The sequence below is a fragment of the Heteronotia binoei genome, chromosome 1 (genome assembly GCF_032191835.1).
Source record: "Heteronotia binoei isolate CCM8104 ecotype False Entrance Well chromosome 1, APGP_CSIRO_Hbin_v1, whole genome shotgun sequence".
Classification (NCBI taxonomy): domain Eukaryota; kingdom Metazoa; phylum Chordata; class Lepidosauria; order Squamata; family Gekkonidae; genus Heteronotia; species Heteronotia binoei.
Window position 1 is genome coordinate 167,789,853 of NC_083223.1, and position 27,594 is coordinate 167,817,446.

The 27,594-nt window shown below is 40.9% G+C and overlaps 2 protein-coding genes across 2 annotated transcripts in view; one reads left to right on the plus strand and one right to left on the minus strand.

The window, feature by feature from the left end:
• Positions 1–568: 568 nt before the first annotated feature.
• On the minus strand, positions 569–14,253 carry TFB2M (transcription factor B2, mitochondrial). Its single transcript, XM_060243819.1, has 8 exons — positions 13,818–14,253; positions 10,630–10,718; positions 10,267–10,420; positions 9,066–9,214; positions 6,404–6,493; positions 3,964–4,026; positions 3,039–3,190; positions 569–1,813 (listed from the first exon to the last, which is right to left on the minus strand). Exons 1-8 carry the CDS (start codon positions 14,158–14,160, stop codon positions 1,627–1,629), a joined length of 1,227 nt encoding a protein of 408 aa, XP_060099802.1. The 5' UTR covers positions 14,161–14,253; the 3' UTR covers positions 569–1,626.
• A 49-nt stretch (positions 14,254–14,302) lies between these two features.
• The window catches only part of CNST (consortin, connexin sorting protein), a 111,621-nt gene continuing 98,329 nt past the window's right edge, over positions 14,303–27,594 (plus strand). The window contains exons 1-2 of the mRNA XM_060243831.1: positions 14,303–14,505; positions 19,740–19,888. The gene's annotated coding sequence lies outside the window, so the exon portion shown is untranslated. The remainder of the gene's footprint in view (positions 14,506–19,739; positions 19,889–27,594) is intronic.

Sequence of the window (27,594 nt, forward strand, 5' to 3'; positions counted from 1 at the left end):
AAAACTTTGTTGGTCTTAAAAGTGCTACTAGACTCCTACTTTGTTCTATTGCTTCAGATCAACAAGGCTGCCCACTTGGATCTATCTGTGAGGTGTTATGTTACTACCCACAATTGTCACTATCAGTCAAAGTTGAGTGATTCAATATTTAATTCTAGTCACTAATCATAATTTGTTCTTTAAAGTATGCTCCTACTAAAGGAAAATATGTACTTTACAAATGTTAATGAACAGAATTTATCTTTTTGGACCTTGCTCCTACAATAAACTGGTTATGGAAGATAGTCTAGATGGGTTGCTTTTAAATTAAATCACCCCCAAAGTCAATTATTTGAACTGCCTTGACCTGTAGGGCATCAGTTCAATTTACTCCTTAACATATTTTGATGGCCATTTGTACATACTACCATTCTTTTCCTCATTCTTGTATGTGGCTGTAACAGGTGGTGTGCCTTATTAGAATCCAAATGGTTAATATGGGTAAGGAGATAGATTTTTTTTCCATCTACTCTTTTCAGGCAATACAGATGCTAGGTGAAACACAGATTGTCATAAATGTGACAGAGAATTCATTGCATGGCTATGTTTAATTTAAAAAGTTAAGATGGATATTTACACAAAAGGAAATTAATTAGAAAGAGGTTTGGAGACAATGTTGTTACAACTAACATGTAGTTCAAACCATGCTCAAAGAACACTATCATCACTATCTGTTCAATGGTGTTGGAACCTATAGAACTATAAACAGTTGTGACTTTGTAGAAGGGACTGTCACCGCTTCCCTCAGTCCTTGTACGTCCTGAAAACTCGTTGTACATTCCTGAGTATTGAAGGAGCCTCAGAAACTAGGGATATAGAACAGGGGGCAGTAGCCAGAAATTGGGGGGAGGGGGGAACCAGCAAAAGTCACACTCTCCCAACCCTTGCATGCCTCATATACTCACACTTTCTTTGCTGCCTCCCACACCATACTCTATGGACTCACAAACCTTTGGAATGGCTTTTCAAGGGGATACAGGGCAGAAGTGGGAATGGGGAACAAAAAAAAAGCTGTCATTGGTGAATTCAATCCATTTCTGTAAGTTACAATCCATTTTTCTTTCAAAAAGGGCCGGAGGGTTCACAAACCTGCTACAATTTCTAGTATAACACACGCACTGGAGGGAGGGGGGAATCTTTAAACTGGAAATGCACAGTTGGTCTCTACTGTGCCTTGCTCTTTTTGTTCAATGTTATTTTGGCTGCACCTTTTAAAACGGGGGTTGCACACAGGAAGCCCACAGAGCACCTAACATTCTTACAGTTAGAGAGAAATTGTAGGGCTTGCCCGTATTTAACCTGTTCTCCAACTGCAGATCATATAACCTCAAAGGCTAAAACAAGAGTCCTTCCCCCTGTAACAGGCCTTCTGACAACCAAGGATTTTCTCATATCACAGAAAATGTCCAACTTCAAATTAAACAGTATCAAACATACTGCCCTTGCTTGCATCTGAAGGGCCTCTGTTTTCCAAGAGGTGTTACTCTGCACAGAAGTCATCTTCATTGTTAAAGAACTTTGAATTTTTTTTCCTTTGCATCATCTTGAAAGTTACAAAGATTCTTTCCAAAGTATCCAAGCTTTGTTTTAAAAATTTATGGCACTGTTATCTTCTAAGGCATCATCATAAAGCCAGCTTTGGTCAAATTCATTAGATTGTTCCATAGCTTCAAAAAGACATTTGTACTCTTCTGGATATAAACTGCCTGTTGTAACGTCTTCTGGTATCTCTATCTGTCTCAACAGATTCTTCCCACTCTCAGAACTCCATAAACTGAAAGACATTGGGGGAGGGGAGAGAAATCTGTTACACTTGAATAATCAAGAATAATTAATGCTACTACTCAGAGAACATTCAGCGCTGTTAAAACCACCATTGTATATAATCTTAGTGCAAGCAAAGAAAACAGCTACCAGAAAATTCAGAAAAACCAAAATATCTATGGTATTTTCCTCCCCCCACTGAAACAAAGTCAATAGGCCAGATGATACAGAGCGCCTCTTTCCTTATGTGGGGTGATTAAGCAAACATCCAACATGTCCCCTCAGCTCCACACAAATCGAGAACGCACATAAAATCCCCAAGTTCCCAAATGAAACCAGATAAACTGAATGCACAATTTGTACTTTCATATACCCTATACAGAGGTTAAGGTGCACTACAAATTTCAGAAGCAGAGCAGATGAGCAGGGTGGGAAAATACATACTCTATTATGCTAAGGAAGCTAAGTTGCTTTCTATTGTTCGTCTTCCTGGCTAGCCCCAGGTAAATGTCACATTCCATACCCAAACCAAAAAGTGTTAAACAAGAATCTGATTGTTTTTTTCCTCTCAAGTCACTATCTTCCATTTTGATTACAAAAAACATAATCATTACTGTTAATTCTACAATACCGCTTCACTTGAAATTGTCTGAAAAACCACTACATTATAATTCTTTCACTAATTTCAATGCACGGCAGCAAGTTTATAGAATGCTTTTGAAGACACATTTATGCTTCTGAAGCAGTAACCTCCTATGCTTCTGAGCTGGAAATGAAAGGAGTTTCCCAAGTAGCTTTTTATAAGGCAGTTATTGAACAATTTTTTTTAAAATCCCACTAAATATCCTTGCTCTGGAAGGAAAGAACTGCACAATTAGTTACATGAGTCAAAAAGTGGTGGTAGATGTGTGTTTCACACTGCTACCTATTTTTGAAACAGAGGATGAAATCAATTTTTATGGTATATGGTATGATGTTCTAAGAAAGCAAAATCAAAACTCTTACTGTGGACGCCCATGCCTTTGGATGTGCCTATAGAAGTTCCTGAATCCCAACCACTGCACTCAAATACTCAGCCACACAGCTTCTTGATCTACTTAACTGTAACTACACTGCCAACACTATACATGAAAGAATATGTTTATATACTTTACATTTTGCACATTTACACAACTGCCACATTCTACTAAATTCTCTACCATTTTTGTCAACTCATGGATCTGACTTTTACTTACTTTAATTTGTCTACTAATTTTGTTCTGCATTTAGCAAGACACTGTTTTACCATCAGAATAAATATGCGTGAATTAGCGGCCGTCAAGCTTTCTGTAAATAAATTCTTCCGAGGTGTCATTCGTACTAAGCATAAGTGGTCATTCTGCAGCAGCTGTGTGTAAAACAAAAAGAGTATGTTATTAAAATTGCATTTTGTACATATTTCAGCTACAATTCCTGTCCAGAAGTTGAACCTGTAAAACTGAGAAAAAAGATAATTACCTTCCAAGTTGAAAAGTCCGTCAGGAATCTGAACACAGTATACAGAATTACTTTACTGGCAAAACATTTTATTCTCTGATGTATAGATAGGTCTGGTATGTTTGGATTCTTTTGGACTATGAATATTACACTTTGTCATGAGGTATCTGTGTAACTACAGCAACAAGAAGTACCACAGCATGGATTTATTTACATACAAAAGACATTCTGTCTACCACAATATCAGTATCTTTAGTTGGTGCACTGTCCAATGAGACTCCATTCTTCTCATTAAATTAGTGTTTTTAAGTTCACATTTTGGTCCACTGCCTCCTACTACCTAGTTAAACCAAATGTGATGTGACAGATCACTCAGTCTGTAAATGCTAGTATTCTTTGAAGGGGCTGCTTTAACACTTCACTTGTCAGCCCAAAATGACACATCTGTGTATTTCCAGCAGTGCCAATGAAGTGTTTTGTGATTCAGCATACCTCCCTCAACTATAACAATCCAAACCTTATTCTACCACTTCAGCTGGAGGAACACTCCTTAAGCTGGATTCATGCCTTTGTTTTTATGAGTGTTCCTTATGAACTATTGAATCTAGGTACTACTAGTCTCAGACATTGAACTTAGGTACTAATTTAGGCATTCACATCAGAATTCAGGAGGGGTAGGCTTACCACACTCTTTGGTATGGAGAGTCCCCCATTTCTTGAATTAGTTAAAAACGAAGACCAAGGCTCCTAGAAGGAAGATAGACCAAAAATCAGAATGTGATTATTTTTTAAAAATGAGACCATCAACATGGCTGAATTCTTGATCATGGGACATGAGGAGGGGAGACAACTGAAACTCACAATTTGCTCTACTTTCTGTTAACCCCCCCCCCCCTCATTTATGATCCTTTCCTGGAACTCAAGACAGCATACATATGTTCAAGTAGCCTCCCAACTAGGCACTGACCAATTTAGAATCAAGAGCAACCAAAAAGGTTAGTATAAACAAAATTTAGGACCCCTTATTAAAAAAAACATTAAGGAACCAACATTAGCCTCATTACAATTTAGACTTTCTGCAAGGTTGCTGTATCATATGTTGAGTTAAAACATTTTAGACCAAAACCAACTATGCAGTCAATCTTGACCAAATCCTATGTAACAATTGTCTATATTAATTTACTAAACAGACACTATTTAAATCCTAAAAATCAAAGATTCTAAACACACAAATTACAGTTGACATTTTAAAATTTTGAAATACAAAGAACCTCAATCACTTAGCCTGATGTTTACTTGGATATAAGGTTGCAATTTTAAGCATGATAACTGAACTGGCGTCCCATTGAATTCAGTAGGACTGACTTTGGAATCAACACGTTAAAGACCAGCGTGCAAGTGAACAATATCCTCTGACATTCTGGTAATTCAGAAACTCCTACTCCAGATGCATTAAACTGTAACAATCAAATTTTAAACACAGTCTAAAATAATAGTAACTAAAATGGCATATTTCAAAAATTCAGGGAGGTTCATGAGCATCTATGAAGCAAACTTCTTCTATTCATGAACAATTAGTCAGCCAGTACAGTTGCACCATACCAAATGCTGACACAGGTTTGATTTATGGCTTTTTTATAATGGTTCAAGAATTACAAAAGTCCTAGTAACACAAAAATACTATATAAAGCTCTCTGGATCCTAGCCTAAGGAGTTAAGAATCTGATTCACTTTTGATTCCCAGACAAAAGATAGAACAGTAAATTCATTATGGTAAAATGTTTGTTAAACTGAAAAGGAAGGGATCGAAAATATTCTATGCAACCCCCACCTGCACAAATCTCTAAATCTCCTAAAAGCATTCCAGGAGATTTAAGAGGTCTCTTCTTATCTTAACATCCTTCCTCATTTGGTAGCACTTTGTATTTCTATAGTGTGGAAGTGAAGCAGGGTTTAGATACACCAACTTCTTGTGTTCACCCATGTGAGCACGGCCCAAGAGATATATTTCCTGGCTATGCATCTTTCCTTTGATCAGTGTTATGGAACAGGCCTGCTTTGACTCACAGACCCCGCTCTGCCCACCCCTCCTTGCTGTTGCCAACTCCTGGAGAGGGTTGCTTCTTCCTTCCACTAGGGTAACTCACTGCCACCACCTGCCCTTTTTTGGGGGGGGGGGTCCTGCTTGGAGGGACAGGGCTCCTAGCTTCCCTTCTCAACCTGAAGCCCCTCCATGTCCTCCATTACTCAGAGCCTGGTTACTATAGGAACCAATTACAGTTTTGGGACTCCCATGAAGAAAGAGCCACATGCACACAGATTGCTTTCCTCCAAACTCAAGGGCCCCTCTTGCACTAGCCTGAAGATGGTAAGGGATCTAGGCAGCACAGAGACTGAGAGCCAACCACCAAATTAAAAAAGACTTATTGAAAAGAAAATATCTAGAAGCATACTTAAGCACAACACTATATCAGCAAACAAATTTCAAAGGAAAACTGGTCATAAATGCAAGCTCCTTTCCCTGTTCTAGACATACCCTAAATGATTTTAAAATAGGACAAGCACTAATAGACTTTAAAAGTTACATCCTATTATCTGGGAGACAACATGATCAGAAAAAGATGGCTGCCTGCTTGCATACCAGAGCTCAAAGTTGTCCCCAGAGTAGCATTCCAAGGAAGAGAGACCAACTTCCCCTTACAAGGAAGTTTTCTTAACCCCCTGTCTCCACCCGCTTTACATCACTCCCTCCACTGCCTTGACCTGGCCTGCCCATGTCACAGGAGCATCCTGGACCCCTCCTAGAAGGCATTCTGGGATTTCCTTATCAGAATCCCTTCTGGAAGTATCCAGGAATCACCTGGAGACTTCCTAGCATCCAATTCCTTAGTTGGTTTTCCTACCAAGGCCATTAGCATATATATAGATGTAATCTAGCAGGCAATTTAACTGACACCCTGCCACTTTTAGAGAAAGAAAAAACACTCTTAAAACTCGGGGTGGGGTCCACACCCAGCAAGGTGGAGGTTTTTTGGACACTGATGTGTTTAACAGCAAATTACCAAATCATTTAATGCAGGACCATACATTTCTATTACAAATTGGATTTATAATAAATATTTACCATGTGCAGAAGCTGAACATCACAGGCTGTTTGCCAAAGTACACTTAGAGGTTGATAAATTCTTGAATCTCCAGGCTTTGCAACAAGAGTCTGACAAAAAGCAACAGCTGCAGTTTATACAACATGAACACATTTGTCTGAACAAAGAAACAGTTACCTACATTAACAGATTTTTATCATGAAAAGAAACACAAAAGCTTGATTAAGGCAGAAAGTTACAAATTCATACTTTAGACTGCCTTATCAGGAGCTATACTAAAAGAAATACAGAAATGCCCTATTGACTACCACAGAAATACACCTACTGGCATAAACTTACTCTTTCCAATTCAATTCTAGTATTTCTCTATTAAGGTTCATTTTCTTACAGAAGCAGTTTATTGTTACAAAGCTGCAATTTTTAAACATTTACACTTTGTTAATCTGCACAATAAAAGAAAGCTCTTCAAATAAAAGATACTATAGTCCACAATTTCTAGGCAGGATCTTTCTATACCTTACTATATGAGATACTGTGGTATAAAGCAAGCAATATAACAGTCAGAATAGTAGTTAAGAAAACTGGCTGAAGAGACTTCATACAAATCCATTTGATTATAATCTTTCTCCCCACCACACATGTATACACCCCCACATCCATCCTATCTAGAATAAGGCTCCCAGACGCACAACAGTTTCCCTTGCAAACTGACTTCTGAAAGGTAAAGGTATAAGTTGCAGTAATCTTTAAACTGTTTTCCCACACTCCGAAGAATATATCAAAAGGCTGCCTATTGATAACAGTTGATACAATGATTTATTTACAGAAATCAACACATATCTGACTTCAAAATTAAAGCTATGCCTAAAAAATAACTACCATACTATAGATCCCCAATGCCTGAGAGGGTCTGCTCTTGAGGCATCGGTACTGTTGAACATGTTCTGCTGTCATGTCAATTTTACCAGGAGATATGTGTTACATTTATTATCCCCCTAATTTGTAGACTCCTGGGTCCTTCTAATTCTGAGCTTACCAGGAAGTTTCTCATGGGTGTCAACCCACAGATTCCAGGTTTTTTTCAGCTGCTTGTAAAATTTGCAAAGATATTTTATGTATTAAAGCAAAATGTTATTTCAAATGGTTTATATTGTCATTTTAAGTGACACTTGAATACTTTAAGTCATTTTAATTTATGTTTACTTTTTTAATTTGTGCTGGTTGCTGATCATTTTAAAATTGAATACCATATTAAAAATAACATTCAGTAATAGGTTAACTACTGTACTTCTATTTAGAACAGGGGTGTCAAACCTATGGCTTACAAGGCCAGAACCAGCCCACCCAGGGTTTTAATCCAGCCTGCAACTCTCTTCTCCCCTCCTCCCCTGCCGGTCCTCACCCTTCTGAGCTCAAGCTGCAGCGGAGCTAATGCAGCAGAGGGTGGGGCTGCTCAAATTCACAGCTTGCTCGGTTTTCTGGTAATGGAATTCCACTCTGAGGGCTATCATTCCAGTCCCAGAGTATCTATCTGGGCCCAGAGACCTTAATGGAAAATCTATTCCACATATTCTTTGCCACTTTTTTTGTGCTGCAATGTATTGCAATGAAGCTCAGGCAAGTCAATTGGCATTCCTGGTTCCCATTATCTCCAATGGGACTCCAAGCCTTTCCCACTGTTAATCGAATCCCCATATCTTCATTTTAGACAGGCATCTTTTAAGGGCAGGGGGAAGGTTTGGGACTGACCATGGTTAAAATATAGAATTCTACAAACTCAAGGAAATCCAGTTTTATAGAGAAATATTAGTTTTAACACAAACACCCTCCTAATGTGGGGCTCCAATGCAGAACAAGTTCTGATGAGGACTACAAAAAGCATTACCTCAAGGAAAGGAAAGGTCCCCTGTGCAAGCACCAGTCGTTTCCAACTCTGGGGTGACATTGCTTTCACAACATTTTCACAGCAAACTTTTTATGGGGTGGTTTGCCATTGCCTTCCCCAGTCATCTACACTTTCCCCCCAGCAAGCTGGGTACTTATTTTACCGACCTCGGAAGGATAGAAGGCTGAGTCAACCTGGAGCCGGCTACCTGAAAACCCAGTTTCCGCCGGGGATTGAACTCAGGTCGTGAGCAGAGTTTAGGACTGCAGTACTGAAGCTTTAACACTCTGCGCCACAGGGCTCTTACCTCAAAAAACCTGAGATCCTGGAAAGCTACTGCCACTCTGAGTAGACCTGGAGGGAAAGAAGCTTGCAATGCCCAGCCATGTTTTCCAGGGCTCAAAGCATTTTATATTTTGAGTTTATATTTTTAGTTTTTGCTATGATCGTTGTGCTTTTTCTTGATGTTTTATTTTTAAAATTGCATTGTCAAATTCCATTATTCCTGCAGGCACCTTTTAAGGGCAGGGGTTTGGAAGGTGTCAGTTATCAAAGACGGTTAAAAATAAACAAAAGTGTCATAAGAGTGTTACTGATTTAAGCATGTTTGTATTTTAATTTTAAAAATTATACCTTTAATTGTGTTTGTATCCTTTTTAAAGTTTATATCTCCACTACCTGGCATTACATTTTATGACACTCATGGCCCGGCTCAACAAAGTCCCACTTATGTCAGATCTAGCCATCACAACAAATGAGTTCAATATCCGATTCAGAAACTTTTGTACATAAGTTACCTTGTACTCTTTTTCACTGACAAACAGGTTCAATTCTATTCTTCCGTATTTATATACAGAACTACATTCATATAAGGCATAAACAAGCTTCCAAAGTAGGTTCCTTTCCCTTTTCTGTGGGACAATTCCAACCACTTTTAGAGGAGTATCTGTTCAGAAAATGCACAAAAAGATTTTAAAAATTACTACACGCCCTGTATTACCTCAGCAATCCTAATTTTGTAAATGACCTTGGTATTGCATTTAGTTTTAAAGCAAGAGATAACAGAATCTGCATCTTTTCTAAGATAACTTCAGAATACACCTCTAGCTTCTTGCCACTTAGATCCTCCATCAGAAATCTGTTCTGTGCACTACAACCATCAGAATTATGTTGGCAGCAACATGGGTCAGGTCCTTCCCCACACTTATGGAGCTTTATCCCTAGGAGGCAAGTTTAATTCCATTAAGGTTTCTGGAAGATCCATGAAGACAGTCTTTTTCCAAAGGGCTTTTGGTGAACTGAAAGGATGCTTTAACTGTTTTATTGTTTTACTGTTCTAATGGAGAGGTTCTCAGACTTTTAAAAACAGAGAACCACTTCAAAACTTACAAGAGTGTTTGGGAGCCACCCGCAAAGTAATTTCAAAATACTTTCCCCCTTCCCAGTGCAAAACACAAGAATTTTACTTCTCTCAACAATGTGCTCAAGCCACTACTTACAATATTCTCCCCTTTTTCATTTTATTCTCACAACAACTCTATGAGGTAGACTAGGCTGAGAGCATGTGATTAACCCAATATCACCCAGCAAGCTTCCATGGCAGTGGTGATCTGATGCTGAGTCTTGAGACCTTGTCTGACACTGTCACCACAACATCATTTCACATATTAAGCAAAGAAAAACTTAATTTTACTGTATAGTCTATTCTTTCAGCTCATCCTTTTCTCTCTCCTCCCTCCCAGTCTCACAGCCCATGAGACAGTCATTACATGCTTTTGGATCCTGACCCAGTTTGAGAACCATACACATCTGAATTAAACTTGTTTTGAGTCAGTCAGATGGAGAACAATCTGATACAAATAGAACAATTAAAATAAAATTGCGCTCAACTTGTCTATCAAGTTGCAACCAAGTCATGATGATCCCATCCATGGGGGCATTCCAAGCAAGAGATGAACAGAGGTGGTTTGCCATTGCCTTCCTTCATATATGAATTACCTGCTGTCCAAGGAACAGGGAGGATACCCAAATTCTCAAAAAGTTTCTCAGAATACATAATAGGAGGTCTCAATGTTCCCAAACCAATAGGGTCCAGTCTGAAGAAATCACAATGCACCACTTCCAGCTGTCCATCTAATTTCTTCTGTAGAGACTAAAAGTGAACAATAAGGAAGCTATATAAACATCTGGACTACATTACACCAACCATTAGTCAATCTAATATTTATTTGAACCAAAAACATCTCTATAGATCAATCTTTCCAGCCTTTCTATGAAGATACTTTAAGCAGATGCTGGAACCTTACATTTAACTACAAATGCTCATGAGTTTCATTGCTCTTGTAAATAATTAAAAAGTACCTCCAGATCAGGAAGAAAAGCATTATTGCTCTCTAGTGCTATCACTCGGGAACCAGCATTAAGTAGAGTCCGGGTCAAAATTCCAGGACCTAAAAAAATGTGTTTAATACTTTACTCTGAGTTTCATACAGTTTTACTTCATATAGTTTTTAAAAGATATTAAGTAGCCCATAACTTATCAAAAGTAATATGTAAACATGCAAAACTGTTCATGGGCCTCCATTACTGGACTTCATACCTCAGTACAAACATGCAAATACAAGCAAATTACATTAAATTCAATTAGATTTCAGAAATTCCACATCTTTGTATTTTTCTTATATTTCCTGAAAGCCTACATCCCCAGAAGCAAGCCAAATCCAACACAATGGCATTGACAACACATTGACTGCAGCTCTATCTCTTGTTTCCCTAATGCCAGCTGTCCCTTCCAATTCCAGGGAAATTGATTAATGAGTTGATGGACTTATGTGGTTGGATTACAGTCGGAAAGAGAAGGAAGCAAACTCTCACTTCACTATCTGCTGATGGGAGAGTGACTTTGCTTCTTTCTTATTGCACCCTCCAAACCCAAGTGGTACTTAGACCATGCAGTTCCCACAATCATGGAAATCAACTTTCCTGGGGTCAGATGGGGCCACTTGGAGTACATGGACAAGAAAAAAGATCTGTATCTATCAGCAGAAGGCATTCAGCTTCTAAAATTCAACTGAATGAGAGTCTGAGTAAACAAACATGTAAATCAGGCTGTAATCTTGCTTTTAAAGCATGATTTTCCTCCATCAAACTGTAAAAAGGTCTAAGTTTGCTAATTAACCAGGTTTCCACAAGCAGCTTTTCCATTTTAAGCAACAAAAAAGGTTGTTCCACAAAATCACTCAAGTTGCTAGTGGGCCAAGACATTTTTCATCTTGGTTATTTTCCTGGGCACAATTCACAATGCTGCTTACCATTAAAGCCCGAAATGGCTTGGGGCCAGGGTACCAGAAGTAATGTATCCCTCCCCCCACTTTATTGTCTAGCCTGTCAAGATTTGCCCACAAGCCCTGCTTTTCAATGCCCCTGCCTTCAGAAATGAAGCAGGTCTACAAAGAAAAATAATTTCTTAGAAAAATGGCTTTCCTTTTTTGACTTTGTAAACAATAACAAAGATATGCAATGTACAATTCCAAACAAATATATTACTTTTTCCTACTAGTAGCAAAGTGGTAACATTAAGTAACAGCTCTATTGTGATATTTAATATGTGAGTTCTAATGCATCTTGAACAACTGGGTCAATGTTACTATGTTTTCTTCCCCAGTGGGATATTAATTGTTGTATTGTTATATATTTGTTAAGCAAACAAAAATGAAGGTTTTTTTAAAAGGAAAAGAAATGAAGCAGGTGTAACCACAGACGTAGCTCAGTAGTGGCATCTCATTTATAGAGTGCCCTTCCGCTTGAGGCTCACATAGTGGCTCCACCATTTTCTTTAAGGCACCAAGCCAAAATATTTCTGTTCACCCAGGTTTTTAATTAAGTAGTTTATATTTAATACTATTTCAGCCTGGGAATTATTGTTTTAAGCTGTCAGTGGTCTGTTCTTACGGCCTAAGTTTTAATGGTGAGTTGAATTTTTAATGCTGGATTTTAATATATTTTGATGTTTAGTTTTATTATTTTTACTTTATAAATCACCCTGGGCAGACTCCTGGAGAGACAGCATAAAATAATCTAAATAAATAAATACTGCCTATTGAGGCAAATGAATTTACTTCACTGTACCTTTAAGCAGGGATATTTTTCTTTCATTTTTGGCCCCTCCTGCCTCAAAAATAACACTGGCTTTTCTTTTTGCAGACACCTTTCATGAAAGTATTTTCTCAGGCAGGACAAGAGAGAGTGAAAAGATAGCAAAGCACTGCTACAAAAAGCACCCAATTTTCTAGAATTATCTAGAAAGGGTTTTTAAATTAAATTATACTTACTACTAACTTTTTAATTAAATTATATTTGCTACTAATTTCCTTATAACAAGCTTTTCCAACATCACTGTCAAGGGAGTTTTGGTAATGTCTGACCATATGCATATCTGATTAAAAATAAATCCCAGTCAGTTTACTGGGACATATCTGAATAAATGCACAGAACTGCAGCCTTCAACATATCATGAATTCCCCTTTTGCTTTTCTAGGATAGATTCAAGAAGTTTGGAACCAGAATTTTCATCTGCTTGAAATCTATTATGGTTTGCACGTTCACATGTATTTGTCTGCTTTATTTAAATTCACTAATTTCTGTTACCAAGGAAGATAACCAGAAATGTTCTGGAGAGCATTCTTGAAGAAGAAGCAAAGCTGGGTCAGCTCTGGAGGTAGTGTCTTTTAGGGATAAATTCTACATTGCTGGTCTTGCTGCCTTAAACAGCAAGTTACAGTTACATTTCCTTGTGCTGTTTTTCCCTCCCAGTTCTTCAGTCCCAACCCCAATGTGTTATTTTGTTTTGTTAGGAAACTTTACTGTTCCAGTTAAGTGAATTAAGCATTTTAGCCATACAACCCAGTTATGTTTAGCTAGAAGTCTGGCTGTGATTTTAGAATATCATTCAGCTATCTGCACAGGTAAAGAACTTTACATAAGTCCATATGCATTAAAAAAACCCACCCACTCTCTAAAAACATGGTAAGTGCCACAGAATCCATGAATACCACACTAGGAACCCCTCACATAAACAACCTTCAAATGTAAACCGATTATGGATTGATTTAGTCTATAAAATTTCTTCAGTTTACAAAATTTCCTTTACCAAAAAGTGTGAATGTTGTAGAGCACTACCCAAAGCTCAGCAACGCTAACCACTATAGCTATCTTCCAGTTGCACGTGAAGACCTTTTTGTAACAACCGGCACTTTTGTAACAACCGGCACTAGCCCTCCTTTCCAGTCTGTGCTTTTAACTGCTGCATAGAAGTGTATCGTTTCAGAAGCTTGTTTCCAGTGTTCTTTTTAAATTTTTCGCTGCCTTGAGAACCCTGATTGGGTGGAAAAGTGGAATAAAACATATTAAGCAAATAATAAGGAACAGCTACTTTCGCAAACATTCATTACTCCCCTGAACATAATGTCTGTTTGCCCCAGCCCCCTCAACGCCAGCATCAAGCGATAGCAGCCCAGCATTAAAGCCGAGGGAAGAAGCGACTTCCTCACCTGGATCGCATTCCACCACAACTGCCGGCCGCCTGCCGGTGGGCTCCAGGTCTGAGCTGTTACCCAGTCGAGAGACCAGAGTACGCGCCAGGTCGCGGCAGGCGATGAACCTTCGCACTGGGGGTGGTGCCCGAGACTTTTCCAGGATTGCCCGGGCTGCTTCATCCTTCCCCGGGACTCGCAGAGGAAAGCCAGCTTCTGCCGCGCAACGACGCCTCTCGCTTTGCCCCGCCAGGCCTTGCGCCGCGCGCCACGAGACGGACGAAAAGGCTGCCGCCCACACCACGGGCCTCACTGATAGCCCAGGCGCGGTTACTACCATTCCCGCCATTGTACTCAGCATCCTTCTAGTAGCGCACGCTGGTCCCTACACGTGCATGTAGGACGGTGACCTTGATGGCAGCACCCACCCGGAGTATTTTAGTGAGAGGACTTCAGCATCAACTTCCGCTTCCGTTAAGTTGGGGTGGATGGTTGCTCTAGCCCTTTTCTGGGTGTTTATGGTAGCAAGCCTGTTGAGTCGATCCTCTCTAGGCGCTCGTACGCCTTGGTGCTCACCTTTTGCTGCTGCTGCTCGTCTCGCGTCCGCAGCCGGGTCACAGGTAGCTCCGTCTGTAGTTTGTCCTCGTTCTTCGCTTTGCCATCGTAGAAGGCTGGCGGAACCTTCGCGCGGCGGCCGTGGGTTGAGGTAAGGGGAAAGGAAGGCTGCCCAAGCCAGGCTCCTTAGAGCCACCACCAGCTGCGCAGTCCCTTCTCTCTTCGGGACTGTGTGTTCAGCTGCTTATTGCCTTATGAAACCTTCGTAGGGTGGGGGGAAAGATGACTGCTGCGTAGGAGTGAGCGATTGGGGGATCCGGGGGGGCAACGAAAGAATGGTCTGTGTGGAGAGGGACTTCTGGAATGGCTGAAAAGAGATAAGTAAGAAAGGTCTCCCTCTTCATCATAGGTTTGTATAGGTTGAGAATATCGGATTTTATATGGAAAGTTATTGCCTGTTTTTCTTTGCAGCTCTCCTTTCCCCCTAGCACTTTTATCTTAACTGCTTTTCAGTCAGATATTCCCATTTTGGCCAATATGGTATTCATACCGTCTGAGTTAGGGGCCTTGTGACCCCTGAACAACGCTTAGCACAGTATAATATTAGTTGCCACGTTTGTATTTTTCTCCAGAAAAATCAGGCTGGAGATTATCGGGTTATCACATTTTAGTCTCAAGAGAATACTGTGCTGTAAGTTTAGGCTATCCAGCAAGCTTCAGGGCAGAACAAGGCTCTAAATCCAGGTCTCCTATATCCAGCACAAGCCTCAGCACTAAACTAGTTCTAATTCTGGTGTTTTTATATAAGTTGCTGTTCATGTGTAGACTTTTGGTCCTTCAGTGTTTTGTCTCCATCTTGGAGCAGCTTCAAACATTACACAGGCATCTGTCTCCTGGGATGTTTGTATGTAGTAGAAGCAGGCACATCTACAATGATCATGTGTGATGAATGACCTTGAGCCAATTGATCTCCTTTAGTCAGTATGGTGTAGTGGTTAGAGCATCTGACTAGGGTAATTATAGCTAGCAGCACTTAGTGACCAACAAGATTTTCAGAGTATGAGCTTCAGGATTCAAAGCTCCCTTCATCAGAGAGCTTTGACTCTTGAAAGCTCATCTGCCAAAAACCTTGTTGGTCTTTAAGGTGAGAAATACTAGTAAAGATCTTAGTTCCTTGTTTTGCTCTTAATTGTTTTCAACTCTATTCAGGATCTTATACTTGTATTGGGGCTTAATTCAGGTGACATTTCCACCTTTATCAGTCCAATTTTGTTGCAAGGGTGTTAAATAAAACTAGAAATGTCAGTGAGGTGTGGTAACTCTATATTAGAACACTTGAGTACATTCCTGAAAGTTATATCATTCTTCATAGTTGCCTGCAAACTTCCCATGTTGCAGTGCCATATTAGCATAGCATTTAAATGAGATTGTTTTAAAATTTGTTCAAGCATGGAGACTGGTGACCCCTGAGCTGAAGAAGTGCTAGATAAATATAAAAATAAGAATAATCGTTCTGGTATGTGTCTATAGTCAGTCTGCAAATGGTCTCACAAGCTGTCTACTTATACATTTTTGTCTCGTTTTTCTACCAAGAAGCTCAGGGCACTGGCTGTTCTCTTCTCTCTTGCTTTTATCTTAAACCTTGTGAGGTACCCTGTGAGATAGTTTGCCTGAGCGAGAATGCTTGATCCAAAATCTCCCCGTAAGCATCATGCCTGAGTGTGGATTTGAAAAACTGTCTCCCAGGTCCTTGTCCAAAAATACAATCCAAAGCAAAATTATACCCTTCTAAATTAACTGGAAACCAATCAGCACAGACGAGAATAACTATTCAGGATTATATTGCAGTTCTTAAACCACCAGTGTACATAAAATAGTTTTTATCATGAGCAAGAGAACTCATAATGGTTGACTTCTTGTTTTCTTTTTCTTACATTTTTGAATATATTTTTTTGTGGAAGTTACTGTGAATAATGTATTTATGTACATGTGTAGAACATAACATCATTTCAAAGGAGTCCCTAACAAGTTAAATAATTTGCTCTGCTTTATGAAGATAGTAGTAGTCAAAATTTGCTTGTGTATTGCATAGCAACCTCGTAAGTTTCACATGTAAGTCCTTTAGATCTAATGTTTGGTTCATATTAAGAGCCCACAAAATGACAACTGAATTCTCTCCTATTCTGCCTCTGCTTTCCCCTATGTATTTGATGCTGTTCCTAAATTTCTAACTCCCCTCAAAATTTCCAAAAGAATGATCACTGTTCCTTTGCCTGGATAAAGAGCAAGTTGAGATTCAAAGATAATGTAACTAAATATGAATGGCCAAGGAGACATGCCCTCCTCATTGTAACTTGTGGGAAACAACCAGCAAAACTTAGGAAATTTTTCCAAAGCAGTTTGTGACATGGTGCTGTATCTGAAGTTTCTTTCTGGGGCCAAGCCACAGAATCTGTCTTACTTTCCTTACGCTGGTAGACTTGCACATGGTCATATTTAGAATATATCTTACTGGTGTGGTTGTGCTGATAGAAGAATTTAATTTTGAAGTTTGTTGTCTGTGGAAACTGTGGTGAGTTAATCCGCCCTGCTTATCTTGCACCCTCAAAGTTCAAGTCTTAGCCATTTGTCAGAGGCCTCTGTATAATGCGGCTGTGAATCCCACTAACATACTACATAACACCTTGCCAACATGGAGATATGGGGGATAGCCTTACAGTGGCTTACCTCCTTTCTCCAAGGTCAGGAACAGAGTGTGGTTCTAGGGGAGGAGGTATCTCCATGTTACCCATTGGTATGTGGAGTCCCCCAGGGGGCTATCCTCTCCCCAGTGTTATTTAACATCTTTATGCAACCCTTTGCCTAGCTGACTCAGGATCATAGGCTGGAGTGTCACCAGTATGCTGATGACATCCAGCTCTGGCTGCTGATGAGCAGCCAGCTGGAGGTCACCTCAGACCATCTGGCCATGGTTGGCTGGCTAAAACAGGCCGAAAAACTAAATCCAGTGAAGAACGATATCCTGTGACTGGGCCAGGGCTGGGGGCTGGGAAGAGTTGCCAACTTCCCTCTCTTGACGGGGTGCTGTTGACAGCTGAGCTATCTGTCAAAAGTTTGGGAGTAATCCTGCATTCCTCCCTTTCAATGGAGGCCCAAGACACAAAGTTCATTAAGCTGACATTTTGCCATCTCAGCCAGGCCAAACAGTTGGCCCTGTACCTGTCACCCTCTGACCTAGCTGCAGTGATCCATGCACAGGTCAGTTCTAGATTGGATTACCATAACTTGCTGTATATAGGGCTACCCATGAGGTTGGTCTGGAAAACGCAACTTCTTCAAAATGCAGCTGCAAGGGTCCTAGCAAGAATAACCTTTAAAGTGCAAATCCAATTGATCTGTCAGCTGCATTGGCTCCATATTGCAGACTAGATCAAGTTAAAGGTCCTGGTGTTGACCTTTAAAGCAGTCAGGAACCAGCATACCTTGGGGACCACCTGGTATGTCCCCCATAGGGTATTACACTTGAGTGCTCAAAATCTACTGGTGGGCCCCAGACCAAAGAGTGACCATCTGTCCTCGACCAGGACCTTCTTGGCCCTGACCCCAGCCTGGTGGAACAGTCTTCTGGGAAAGATGATGGTCCTGTGGGTTTTAATACTATTCCAAAGGCCCTGCAAAACAGTTTTGCTGGGCCTATGGTTTAGGGCAGTAAAGGGGTCCTATCTGGTAGCAAGTTTGGCTTCCCCAAGTGTTACCATGGAGTGTTAGCATTAGTATACTTCAAAGTTTAGAACAAGATTCTGTGCTGATCCTCAGTGTTCTTTATTCTGTAGAACAGCTCTTATTAATTTTATTGTCTCAAAACAAAAAACCCATTTACAGTCTCTTTAATAGTTGAAAGTCAAAAGATTTTTCTGACTTACAATGACTTATTAACAGTACATTCCCAAGGACATGCTTCTAAACACATTGGTCGTTTTCGCACTTAGCGTTTGCTCCCCTTATTCCTCGGCGCAATTATGTCCGGATCATTTTCCTCGTTTTCGCACATTGCCTCTTTAGTGGAGTCGCTTTCCATGAAGCCCCGGCTCAAATCGTTTTTGCACTAGCATCGACTTGAGTTCGATGCCCTGTCAATCATTTTTTTTTAAGCGCAAGTCTAATTGTGTAACAACGTAACAACGTAAACCGCATCACGTGTGCCGCTTCTGCTTATGGAGTGGCTGCAGCTGTAGTATCCTCCACAACCCTTTATGTATTAACAGAAGCATTCACAGTGGAGAATCCCAGCACTAGATTCCACCCCCAACACAAATTCCAGAGTTGCCTGTGTGTGTGTGTGTATGTGGCAGCTTCTTCCTTTCCCAGCCTCGCTCCCTCCCGGGTGGTGAAGCTGGGATTTCCTCCACGCTCTTCCCCCTCCCCGGCTGGCGCTTGCAGCTGCAACGGGGACCTGACTGACTCCTGCTGCCAGAGCTCCCCCCCCCCGCCCCATTCTCTCCTTCCCCTTCTGTGGTGCGTGTGAAGAGCGAGCTCGCGTCTGTTTTCTAACCGAGCGGAATGTAGCCAGGGAGGAGAATGCAGGACTCCAACTTCCCATTTTATACATGGCGATTTTGTGCAGGTCCAGAAATGCTGGTGGCACAGCTGAGGGAGGCATTGCCTTTTTAAAACACACACACATGAACTCTTTGGCCCACGCCGGCACTAGATTTCCCCCCCCCCCAACAATGTATAATGCAATTTCGAAGTTGCGAAATAACGCAACAGCGGAAAAGCAACCTCACATACCCGCCGCTTCAGGAGGGTTTTTTTTTTTCTATTTGTTAATTTCGAAATATCGCTATTACGCAAGAAAGATGAAGTTTTTTTAAAAAAAATGGCCGTGCGGGCACTTTTGGGAAGCGCCGCGAACAGCTGATGATTGGCCAAGGGGGTGGATGGGGTGGGAGGACGGAAAGGGAGAGGGTGACGCCCACAAAGCAGTCGATCCGGCGTGGATGGATTTCCCACAGCAAACTCCGAGGAGTGGATCCGGTGTGGATCCGGAGGTTTTCAAAAACTCCGGAAGGAGGTGGATCTAGATACTCCGGCGTGAAACCCCTGCAGCACCGGAGCAAGACGCAGAGCCGGAGCAACAGGTGCGAAAACCAGGAAAAGATCCGGAGGTAAATGGGGTGCTACGCCGGAGTAAACGCTAGTGCAAAAACGGCCATTGTCTTAATTGATTTCTGCTTAATATTGCACTGTACTTTATCCTGATTCCCAACAGGATAGCCAGGGTTTGTAAAACTAATCAGTGATGTGTTCTGCATTTTAGCTTGTAGATTTCTGTCCTGATCCATCTATGTTGCTTGCACATTACTTTTCTTTTTCCCTCTGTAGAAAGAAGAGGAGAAAGCAACTAGAAATCTGTATATGTTTATTTAGTGAGCAGATACCAGGCAACTGTGTGTGAACTCTTTGGAGCCTAAAAGAAGTTATCTCCTTGCTTCTGTAACATTCTTGAGAAGCAGTTTAAGAGCTAAAAAATGGTGAGTGTATTTTCCCTATTTTCAGGTAGGGAGACTATGGTAAGAATTCCACGTGTTGTTGAACATTCTGCTTCCTTTGTTTTATGAAAATATTGGGTGGCATCCAAAGCAGCGCAAGTGGAATTCTCATGCACTCAGATTTTTCTGCCTTCCCCTTCCTGCTTCAGTCTCTTGTTACCATTGAAAAGTTGGTCCGTGAGTCAGGGCAAAAAAAAGTAAAGGTAGTCCCCTGTGCAATCACCAGTCGTTTTTCGACTCTGGGGTGACGTTGCTTTCATGGCTGACTTCCCCAGTCATCAGTCATTCAGGGAACTGTCTTTAATGGCTTGGGATATAGAGTGAGATAAAGGACAATAGTTTACATTTCCAGTCTTTGTCTCAGATTAAAGAGAACAATGTGTTATTTGTGAAGCAGTATCACCCGCAACTAAGGATGGTTCACTGGCTGATGTGAATCAAAACATAACATCTCAATATTAACGTGTGGGAGCTGTCATGACTGCAAACTATGTGTACCTGAGAGCTGAGCTGCTGCTTTACTCCCTGACCAACCTTCCTCAAAACTCATGGGCCTCTTGTACCTCATGCAGCTTCATCAACCCCTAGTTTCTCAGCCGCTTCCTCACCTGACTGATCCCTGCCCATCCCTGATTCTAATACATTTTTCTATCTAATCAGGAAACTTTACTTATGCCACAAAGTACTCCCTGTGTGAAGCACATGAGTTCTTTACCTTGTATCGGTCTCATTTTGTTTGCAGATCTGCTGCTCTCTTCCTCAGCCTTAACCTGTGCCTATTTGCACTCCCTTCACTTAACTTCTCAACTTCAAATCCATAAATTAAGCCCCTTGGCAGCATCCAGAATGGTAGTGTCTGTCCTGTTGCCTGATCCTTTAAGGGGTCATGCCCCCTACCCCAGTAAAACAGCCAAATACACAAACCTAAGCTGGTTTTGGCCCTGTTTGTCCTGTGAATTGCTGTTTTATAAAATTGCTAAAACTTACAGTTTTAATAATGTTATGATTATGTAGTGGAGAAACTTTAGCACCATGATAAAGTATATGATTTAGATTTTAAACTAACTTCTCACCATTTACTTAAACATAGTTTGATGTATGTTATTTTGAAAACAGGGGATTTCAGGTTCCATTGATTTCTGTGGGGTATTTACATGTACTTAAATTTCTCTCAACAAAATAAGTGAGACTGAAGGTAATTTTGTCCATATCATGCCCTATATATGTTCAGATCTGCTAGATGGCCTGTCTTAACATGCATAATATGGTGTATCCAGCTTCTTATTGCCTGACTCTGCTGAACATACAATGAAAACAAGTTAATTTTAACAACTATTCAAAACAGGAAATGCTGTGTTTTAGTGCTCTTAAATTAGGCATTGAATGCAAAGAACATAATCAATGTTCAAGATATGCATTTTTACATTCATGGCTTACTGCTTAAACCTAAATTGCACGTGTGACAGTATTTTTAATAGATAGAAAGGCAGGGCAGGGTCATCACTGCCAGTTAGGCATTAGTTTGAAATTTACATGTGTTCAGAGAAGCAGATGAATAATTAAAAAATGAAAATAAATACTTATTCACAAGGGCTGAAGTTATGCTCTATTATAATGAAGCTATAACATGCAATTCTTGGTACTTTACAAATAACTGGCTATTTAAACTAGTTTCTCTCTTAGATTATGAAATAGCCATCTATTCTATCCATGTGTTCCATTTTTCCCTCTGTTTCTACATGGGAATCCACATAAGGTCAGTGCTGTCGACCACTGTTGAAAATGGCCAGCCTGTATGAACTTTCTGTTTCCTTCCATTGCCAATGTTGACCATGGAATATTATTACATATGTACTGATTCTAACCTAGGTTAGCTTTTGACCACAGTTTGAAACTTTGCACTCTGTTTGTGGATATGCATTGAACACATTCCATAGATTTAATTGTGTTGATGAATTGTTTCTCCATTTTGAAAGATGTTATTTCAAGGATTGGGGGGGGGGGGCAGGAGGAGCGTAATAAAATAGAAGAGCTCATTTACAGAAGAGCTCATGCAGGAGCAAATGTACTTTCAGCAGGTTTTTCTATGGAGAGAAAGCAGCATAAACTGAGGTTAGATTAAAGAGATTGTCTGATAGTAAGCATACTCACTAATGAGATTGTACACAATGCAATAATCTCATGAGGACAGAAACTACTAATGAAATAGCTCTGAGTGGCAATTCTCTCTGTTGAAAAGTGGAGATGAAGAAGAAGAGGTGGAGATTGGATTTATACCCCTCCCTTCGCTACTCAGAGGAATCTCAGAGCTTCTTACAATTTCCCTCCCCTTCCCCTATGAGGTAGGTGGATCTGAGAATGCTCTTCGAGAACTGCTCTTGAGCAGAACAGCTCTGAGAGAGTCATGACTGACCCAAGATCACTCCAGTAGTTGCATGTGGACGAGTGGGAAATCAAACTCGGTTCTCCCAGATAAGAGTCCACACCAAACTGGCTCTAGTTTCTCCATCCGATTATGAAATAGCCGTCTATTCTTTCCATGGAAAGAGCATTTGTATCTCAAAATATTCTTCTTCCTCAACTGCTTCTAACCCAAGCCAAAAAAAGTCCTTTACTTTTTTCATAACTATGTTCTTAATTATTGACTCCCGCATTTCTTATCATAAAAGCACCACAAATACTGTGATTCATTTGTTTTTCTGCATAATTATTGTGCAATTTAGAATAAAATCATACTTTATTGGTCTAATCCTACTTAAATACATTAGAAACCTGAAAATATATTTTAATTTTGTCATTACTGGATGAGTTCATTCATTTTTATCATGTTATCTTCCTTCTAGATGCCATAAATATCAGTTCACGGACCAGCAGATTATATATTGTAAAAGTGGGGACCTACAAGATTCACATGGGGATCCCATCTTTCCCCCTCTCCCACTTCATTCACTCACCCTCAGCTGCACCACATTACACTGCTGATGTGGTAGCAGTGGCTCAGGCTGTCAGTCCTCTCCTTTGGCAAGCTCACAGGAAGGGGGAATCTCACTCCCCCCCTCCCGCTCTGCCCTTTGCATGCTGTTCTTCCCAGCCATCAGTGGTCCCTACCACTCGGCAGAGGGCAGTGGTGGTGGGTGGCAGCAGCTCCTGCTTTGTCCCTACTATCTGGTTTAATCAGTGTTATTCCCTCCTCCAGTGCCTCCCACACATAACAACTAGAGTGGATGCTGCACAGTACAACCAAAAAAGGGGGGGGCATAACCCTGCATGAGAAAAGCAATCGAAAAGGTTGGAACAAAGGCTTAAAGGTTTATAGTCCACATTCAACAATATAGGTCTGTAAGATTGTGGTAGTGTTGGATCATTTCCTTCCTCAGAAATTAATGTTATACATGCCTCCTGTCATATTTGAGGTAATTTCTTTTCGCTTATTTGATTCATCACTATACATTGCCAACAAACCATCTGGACATGGAGCTTTATCTTTTTTCAACCACTTTATTGCTTGTGGGATCTCTTGTATTATACTGGTTTGATTCAGCATTTCTCTGCCTTCTTTCATAAATTTAGGTATGGAAGTATCTTTTATGTACTCATCCAGTCCATCCTTTGTTAAGTCGTGGGGAAAAGTAAATACATTCTTCATGTATATCTTTCTCTGATAAGAGATTTCATCTAACTTTTTTACTCCCATTATAGATTTTCTCTCACTTTCTTTTCTTAAGCAATATGCCAAGTAACATCAAGGTTTATTTGCATATTCAAAGGATCTTTATTTGATAAAACTTATTTTTTTTCTGCAGTTCTTCCACCTTGTTCAAGTTTAATTGGTCTTTCTATTGTTTGATTTCTTTTAAATCTGTTTACTTTGATGTCTTTATATGCTGCTCTTCCAGTATTTGAATTCTTTCTGTTATTTCCGTGGTGCTTTCCATTTTTTCTTTCTTCTTCTTACAAGCAGTCACAATGAGGTTTCCTCTCATGAAGGCTTTGCTTGCTTTCCAAATCATTGGTATTGATGCATCTTCTGTAATTTCAAAACTCTGCTTCAATAATGGTAGAAAGGCTTAAGAAATGTATAAACAAAATAATCAAGATCAGACAGGTTTTGTTCCTTAAGAGATATATAAAGAAAAATGTCCATTTTATAATTAACTAGCAAAACAAAACAGAAGAAAAATCCTAACCAGTTTAATATTGTCAATTTCAACTATACTTAATTTAATTTTCTCTAAAATATCATATACACAGGTAATATCCAGTGAAAATTCAATATTCAAAAAGTCTCATTTGTGGTTCCTTAAATTAGGCAAAAATGCCATTAAGATCCTAAATCAGTTTCAGTAGCTTTTGGATTGTTGAAGCAGTAAAGCTGTGTAATTATATAATTCCACATCAGAGGATCCCAAAAATGGATCCTCTTTCCTTTCAAGTTTAAACTAGAGGGATGAACAAGATTACTTCATGGCCAGGATTGTGTCTGCAAATTCGCGCCCGGCACAATTGTTTAAAATAATTGTACATTAACTACGCTGCCCCAAGGCAGACCAAATGTTAGAGAATTAGAATAGGCTGCGAGGCTTTTGCGAAATATTTTGCAGACAAAATCACGTTGCTCCGCCAGGACCTGCCCATCACATTAGATACAGTACATGAACTGGAGGCTCCGTGCCTGTCTTCTGGTTTAGTCCTGGACCACTTCAACCCACTCAGCCTGGAAGAAGTTGACAGAATTCTCTCCTCTGCACGCCCAACAACTTGCAATTTGGACCCATGCCCCTCTTGGCTAATTAAATCTTGCCTGAGGGAGCTTAGATGTCCTTTATGGGACATCATAAATAGATCCCTCCTGGAGGGGCGTTTTCCAACACCCTTAAAAGAGGCTATGGTCCGCCCCTCCTGAAAAAAAGTACAGCAGATCCGGCCGAATTGGCAAACTACCGACCAGTCTCTAATTACCGTTTTTAGGTAAAATTATTGAGAGGGCAGTGGCGTTGCAGGGTTTTCTGGATGACGCTTCCGTCCTAGACCCTTGCCAGTCCAGCTTTCGTCCAGGTCACAGGACGGAGACAGTGCTGGTCACCTTGGCGGACAACCTCCAGCGGCATCTGGATCGAGGTGGTGCTGGCGGTGCTGATGCTGTTAGATCTGTTGGCCGCGTTCGACACGGTTAACCATCAGCTGCTGACCCGCCGCCTCACCAACGTAGGGGTTAGGGGGTTGGCTTTACAATGGCTTTCCTCCTTCCTCGAGGATCGGGGACAAAGGGTGGCAATCGGGGGTGAGCTGTCCCAGAGGCGCACACTAGAGTGTGGGGTGCCTCGGAGCAGTTCTCTCACCAATGCTATTTAATATCTATATGCTCCCTCTTGCCCAGATTGCCCGGAGGCATGGGCTTGGGTGTCACCAGTACGCGGATGACACCCAGCTCTATCTGCTAATGGATGGCCGGCCTGGCTGCGTCCCAGGGAATTTGGACCTGGCACTGCAGGCCATGGCAACTTGGTTAAGGCTGAGTGGGTTGAAGCTGAATCCAGCGAAGACAGAAGTCCTGTGCCTGGTTCGGGGCATTCTGGGGAGGGAAATATCTCTCCCAGGTCAGGAGCTTGGGAGTTCTACTGGAGCCTTCATTATCAATGGAGGCCCAGATAGCAGCCACTGCTAAATCAGCCTTTTTTCATCTGAGGCGGGCAAGGCAGTTGGCCCCCTTCCTAGAGCGCCAGGACCTGGCAACAGTGATTCACGCAACAGTCACCTCGAGACTGGATTACTGTAATGCCCTCTACATGGGGCTGCCTCTGTGCCGAACCCGGAAGCTGCAGCTGGTGCAGAACGCGGCAGCTAGGCTGCTATTGGGGCTCCCAAAGTGGGAGCACATACAGCCAGGGCTGCGTGGACTGCACTGGTTGCCAGTTACATACCGGATTCGTTACAAAGTGCTGGTTATTACCTTTAAAGCCCTATATGGCCGAGGACCTGCCTACCTGAGGGACCGTCTCTCCCCATATGAACCCCAGAGATCACTGAGGTCAGCAGGGAAGAACCTGCTGACCATCCCCGGGCCGAAAGAGGTAAAACTACAGAGTACCCACATGCGGGCCTTCTCTGTTGTAGCTCCACACCTATGGAATCAGCTCCCGGAAAAAACACGGGCCCTGCGGGACTTTGATCAGTTTCGCAGGGCCTGCAAGACCATTCTTTTCGGGATGGCCTTCACCGATTAAAAGAAAGAGACTGCTTAAGTAATTTTACCATCTGCTGAAGTAGCACCAGGATGTTAATTTTAATAAGCTTAGAATTTTAATTAAATTGCTATATTAGTTATTGTTTTTAAACATTGTTGATCTAATGTTGTTAGCCGCCCTGAGCCTGCTTCGGCGGGGAGGGCGGGATATAAATAAAATGATTGATTGATTCTCACACAGCTTAAACAGTGGTCTGCAGGAAATTATCAGTCTATATGCTCAAGTAAAAATGGTCCCAGTGATAAGCAGTCAGCTTGAAAATCTCGTTTCAACCCTGGTTGCTTCAGAGTCGGGAAGATACAGCAAAATCTCTAAATTACAAACACCACATGATCTTAACACTTAATGTGCAAACATCAATAAACCACACAACAGTTTTCACTTACTTCAAACTCCAGTTTTTCATATCCAAGAACAAAACCTTCAACAATAAATTACTGTGCAGCAACAGTTCACATCAGTCACGTCGCAACCAGCCCGGCAAACACAGAGACATTAAAGGCTTAATTGAAAACGCCTGTCCTCATTCCTAAAGAGCCACACAATCATATATATGGTATACAAAATGATTTAAAGTTAAACAATCTCAGATATGTCCACATTACAGTTAAGCATGAATTTCTTTAAAATATCTATAGAAAACATATAATCCAGTTCAAACCATAGGGTATGTCAGTCTTTAGCCTTATGATTTCTCTCTCAATAAAATCTTCTGTATATCCTCATAAGTATTGTTTCTTATATTTGTACAATACAAAATATCTGAAACTGTAAACACCGTGATCCTTTTTGACAAAGTGAGAGGCACCTCCAGAATCCTGTTCGGATTCTACTTCTATGTTCCAGCATTCTGGTTCTTATAGGGCGAGTGGTACTCACAATGTATACTAGTTCACAATCACATCACACATACCACATTCCTGGTGGCACAGTTTTCATTTCATTGCATTTTATTTGATTTATATCCCGCCCTACCCCACCAAAGCGGGCTGAGGGCAGCTCACAACATAAAAATTCTAACAATAAAATTCAAGAATTAAAATACAATAATAATTTACATAATTAAAACAACTAATATATCACATCAATCAGTCTCAGTGTGCTATCTTATAGTCTTCCGTCAGAATATTTCAATTTTTCAGTGCCTGTCAGTTATAAGCCAACTGGAAGAAGACTGTCTTACAGGCCCTGCGGAACTGTCCAATGTCCCGCAGGGCCCTGACCTCTTCCGGTAACTGGTTCCACCAGTAAGGGGCTGTGATCGAGAAGGCCCTAGTTGACTTCTGTGATCGAGAAGGCCCTAGTTGACTTCAACCGGGCCTCCTTTGGCCCGGGGATTACAAGCAGATTTCTAGAGCCAGATCGCAGCACTCTCTGGGGAGCACATGGGAAGAGACGGTCCCTAAGGTAGGCAGGTCCTAGGCCATATAGGGCTTTAAAGGT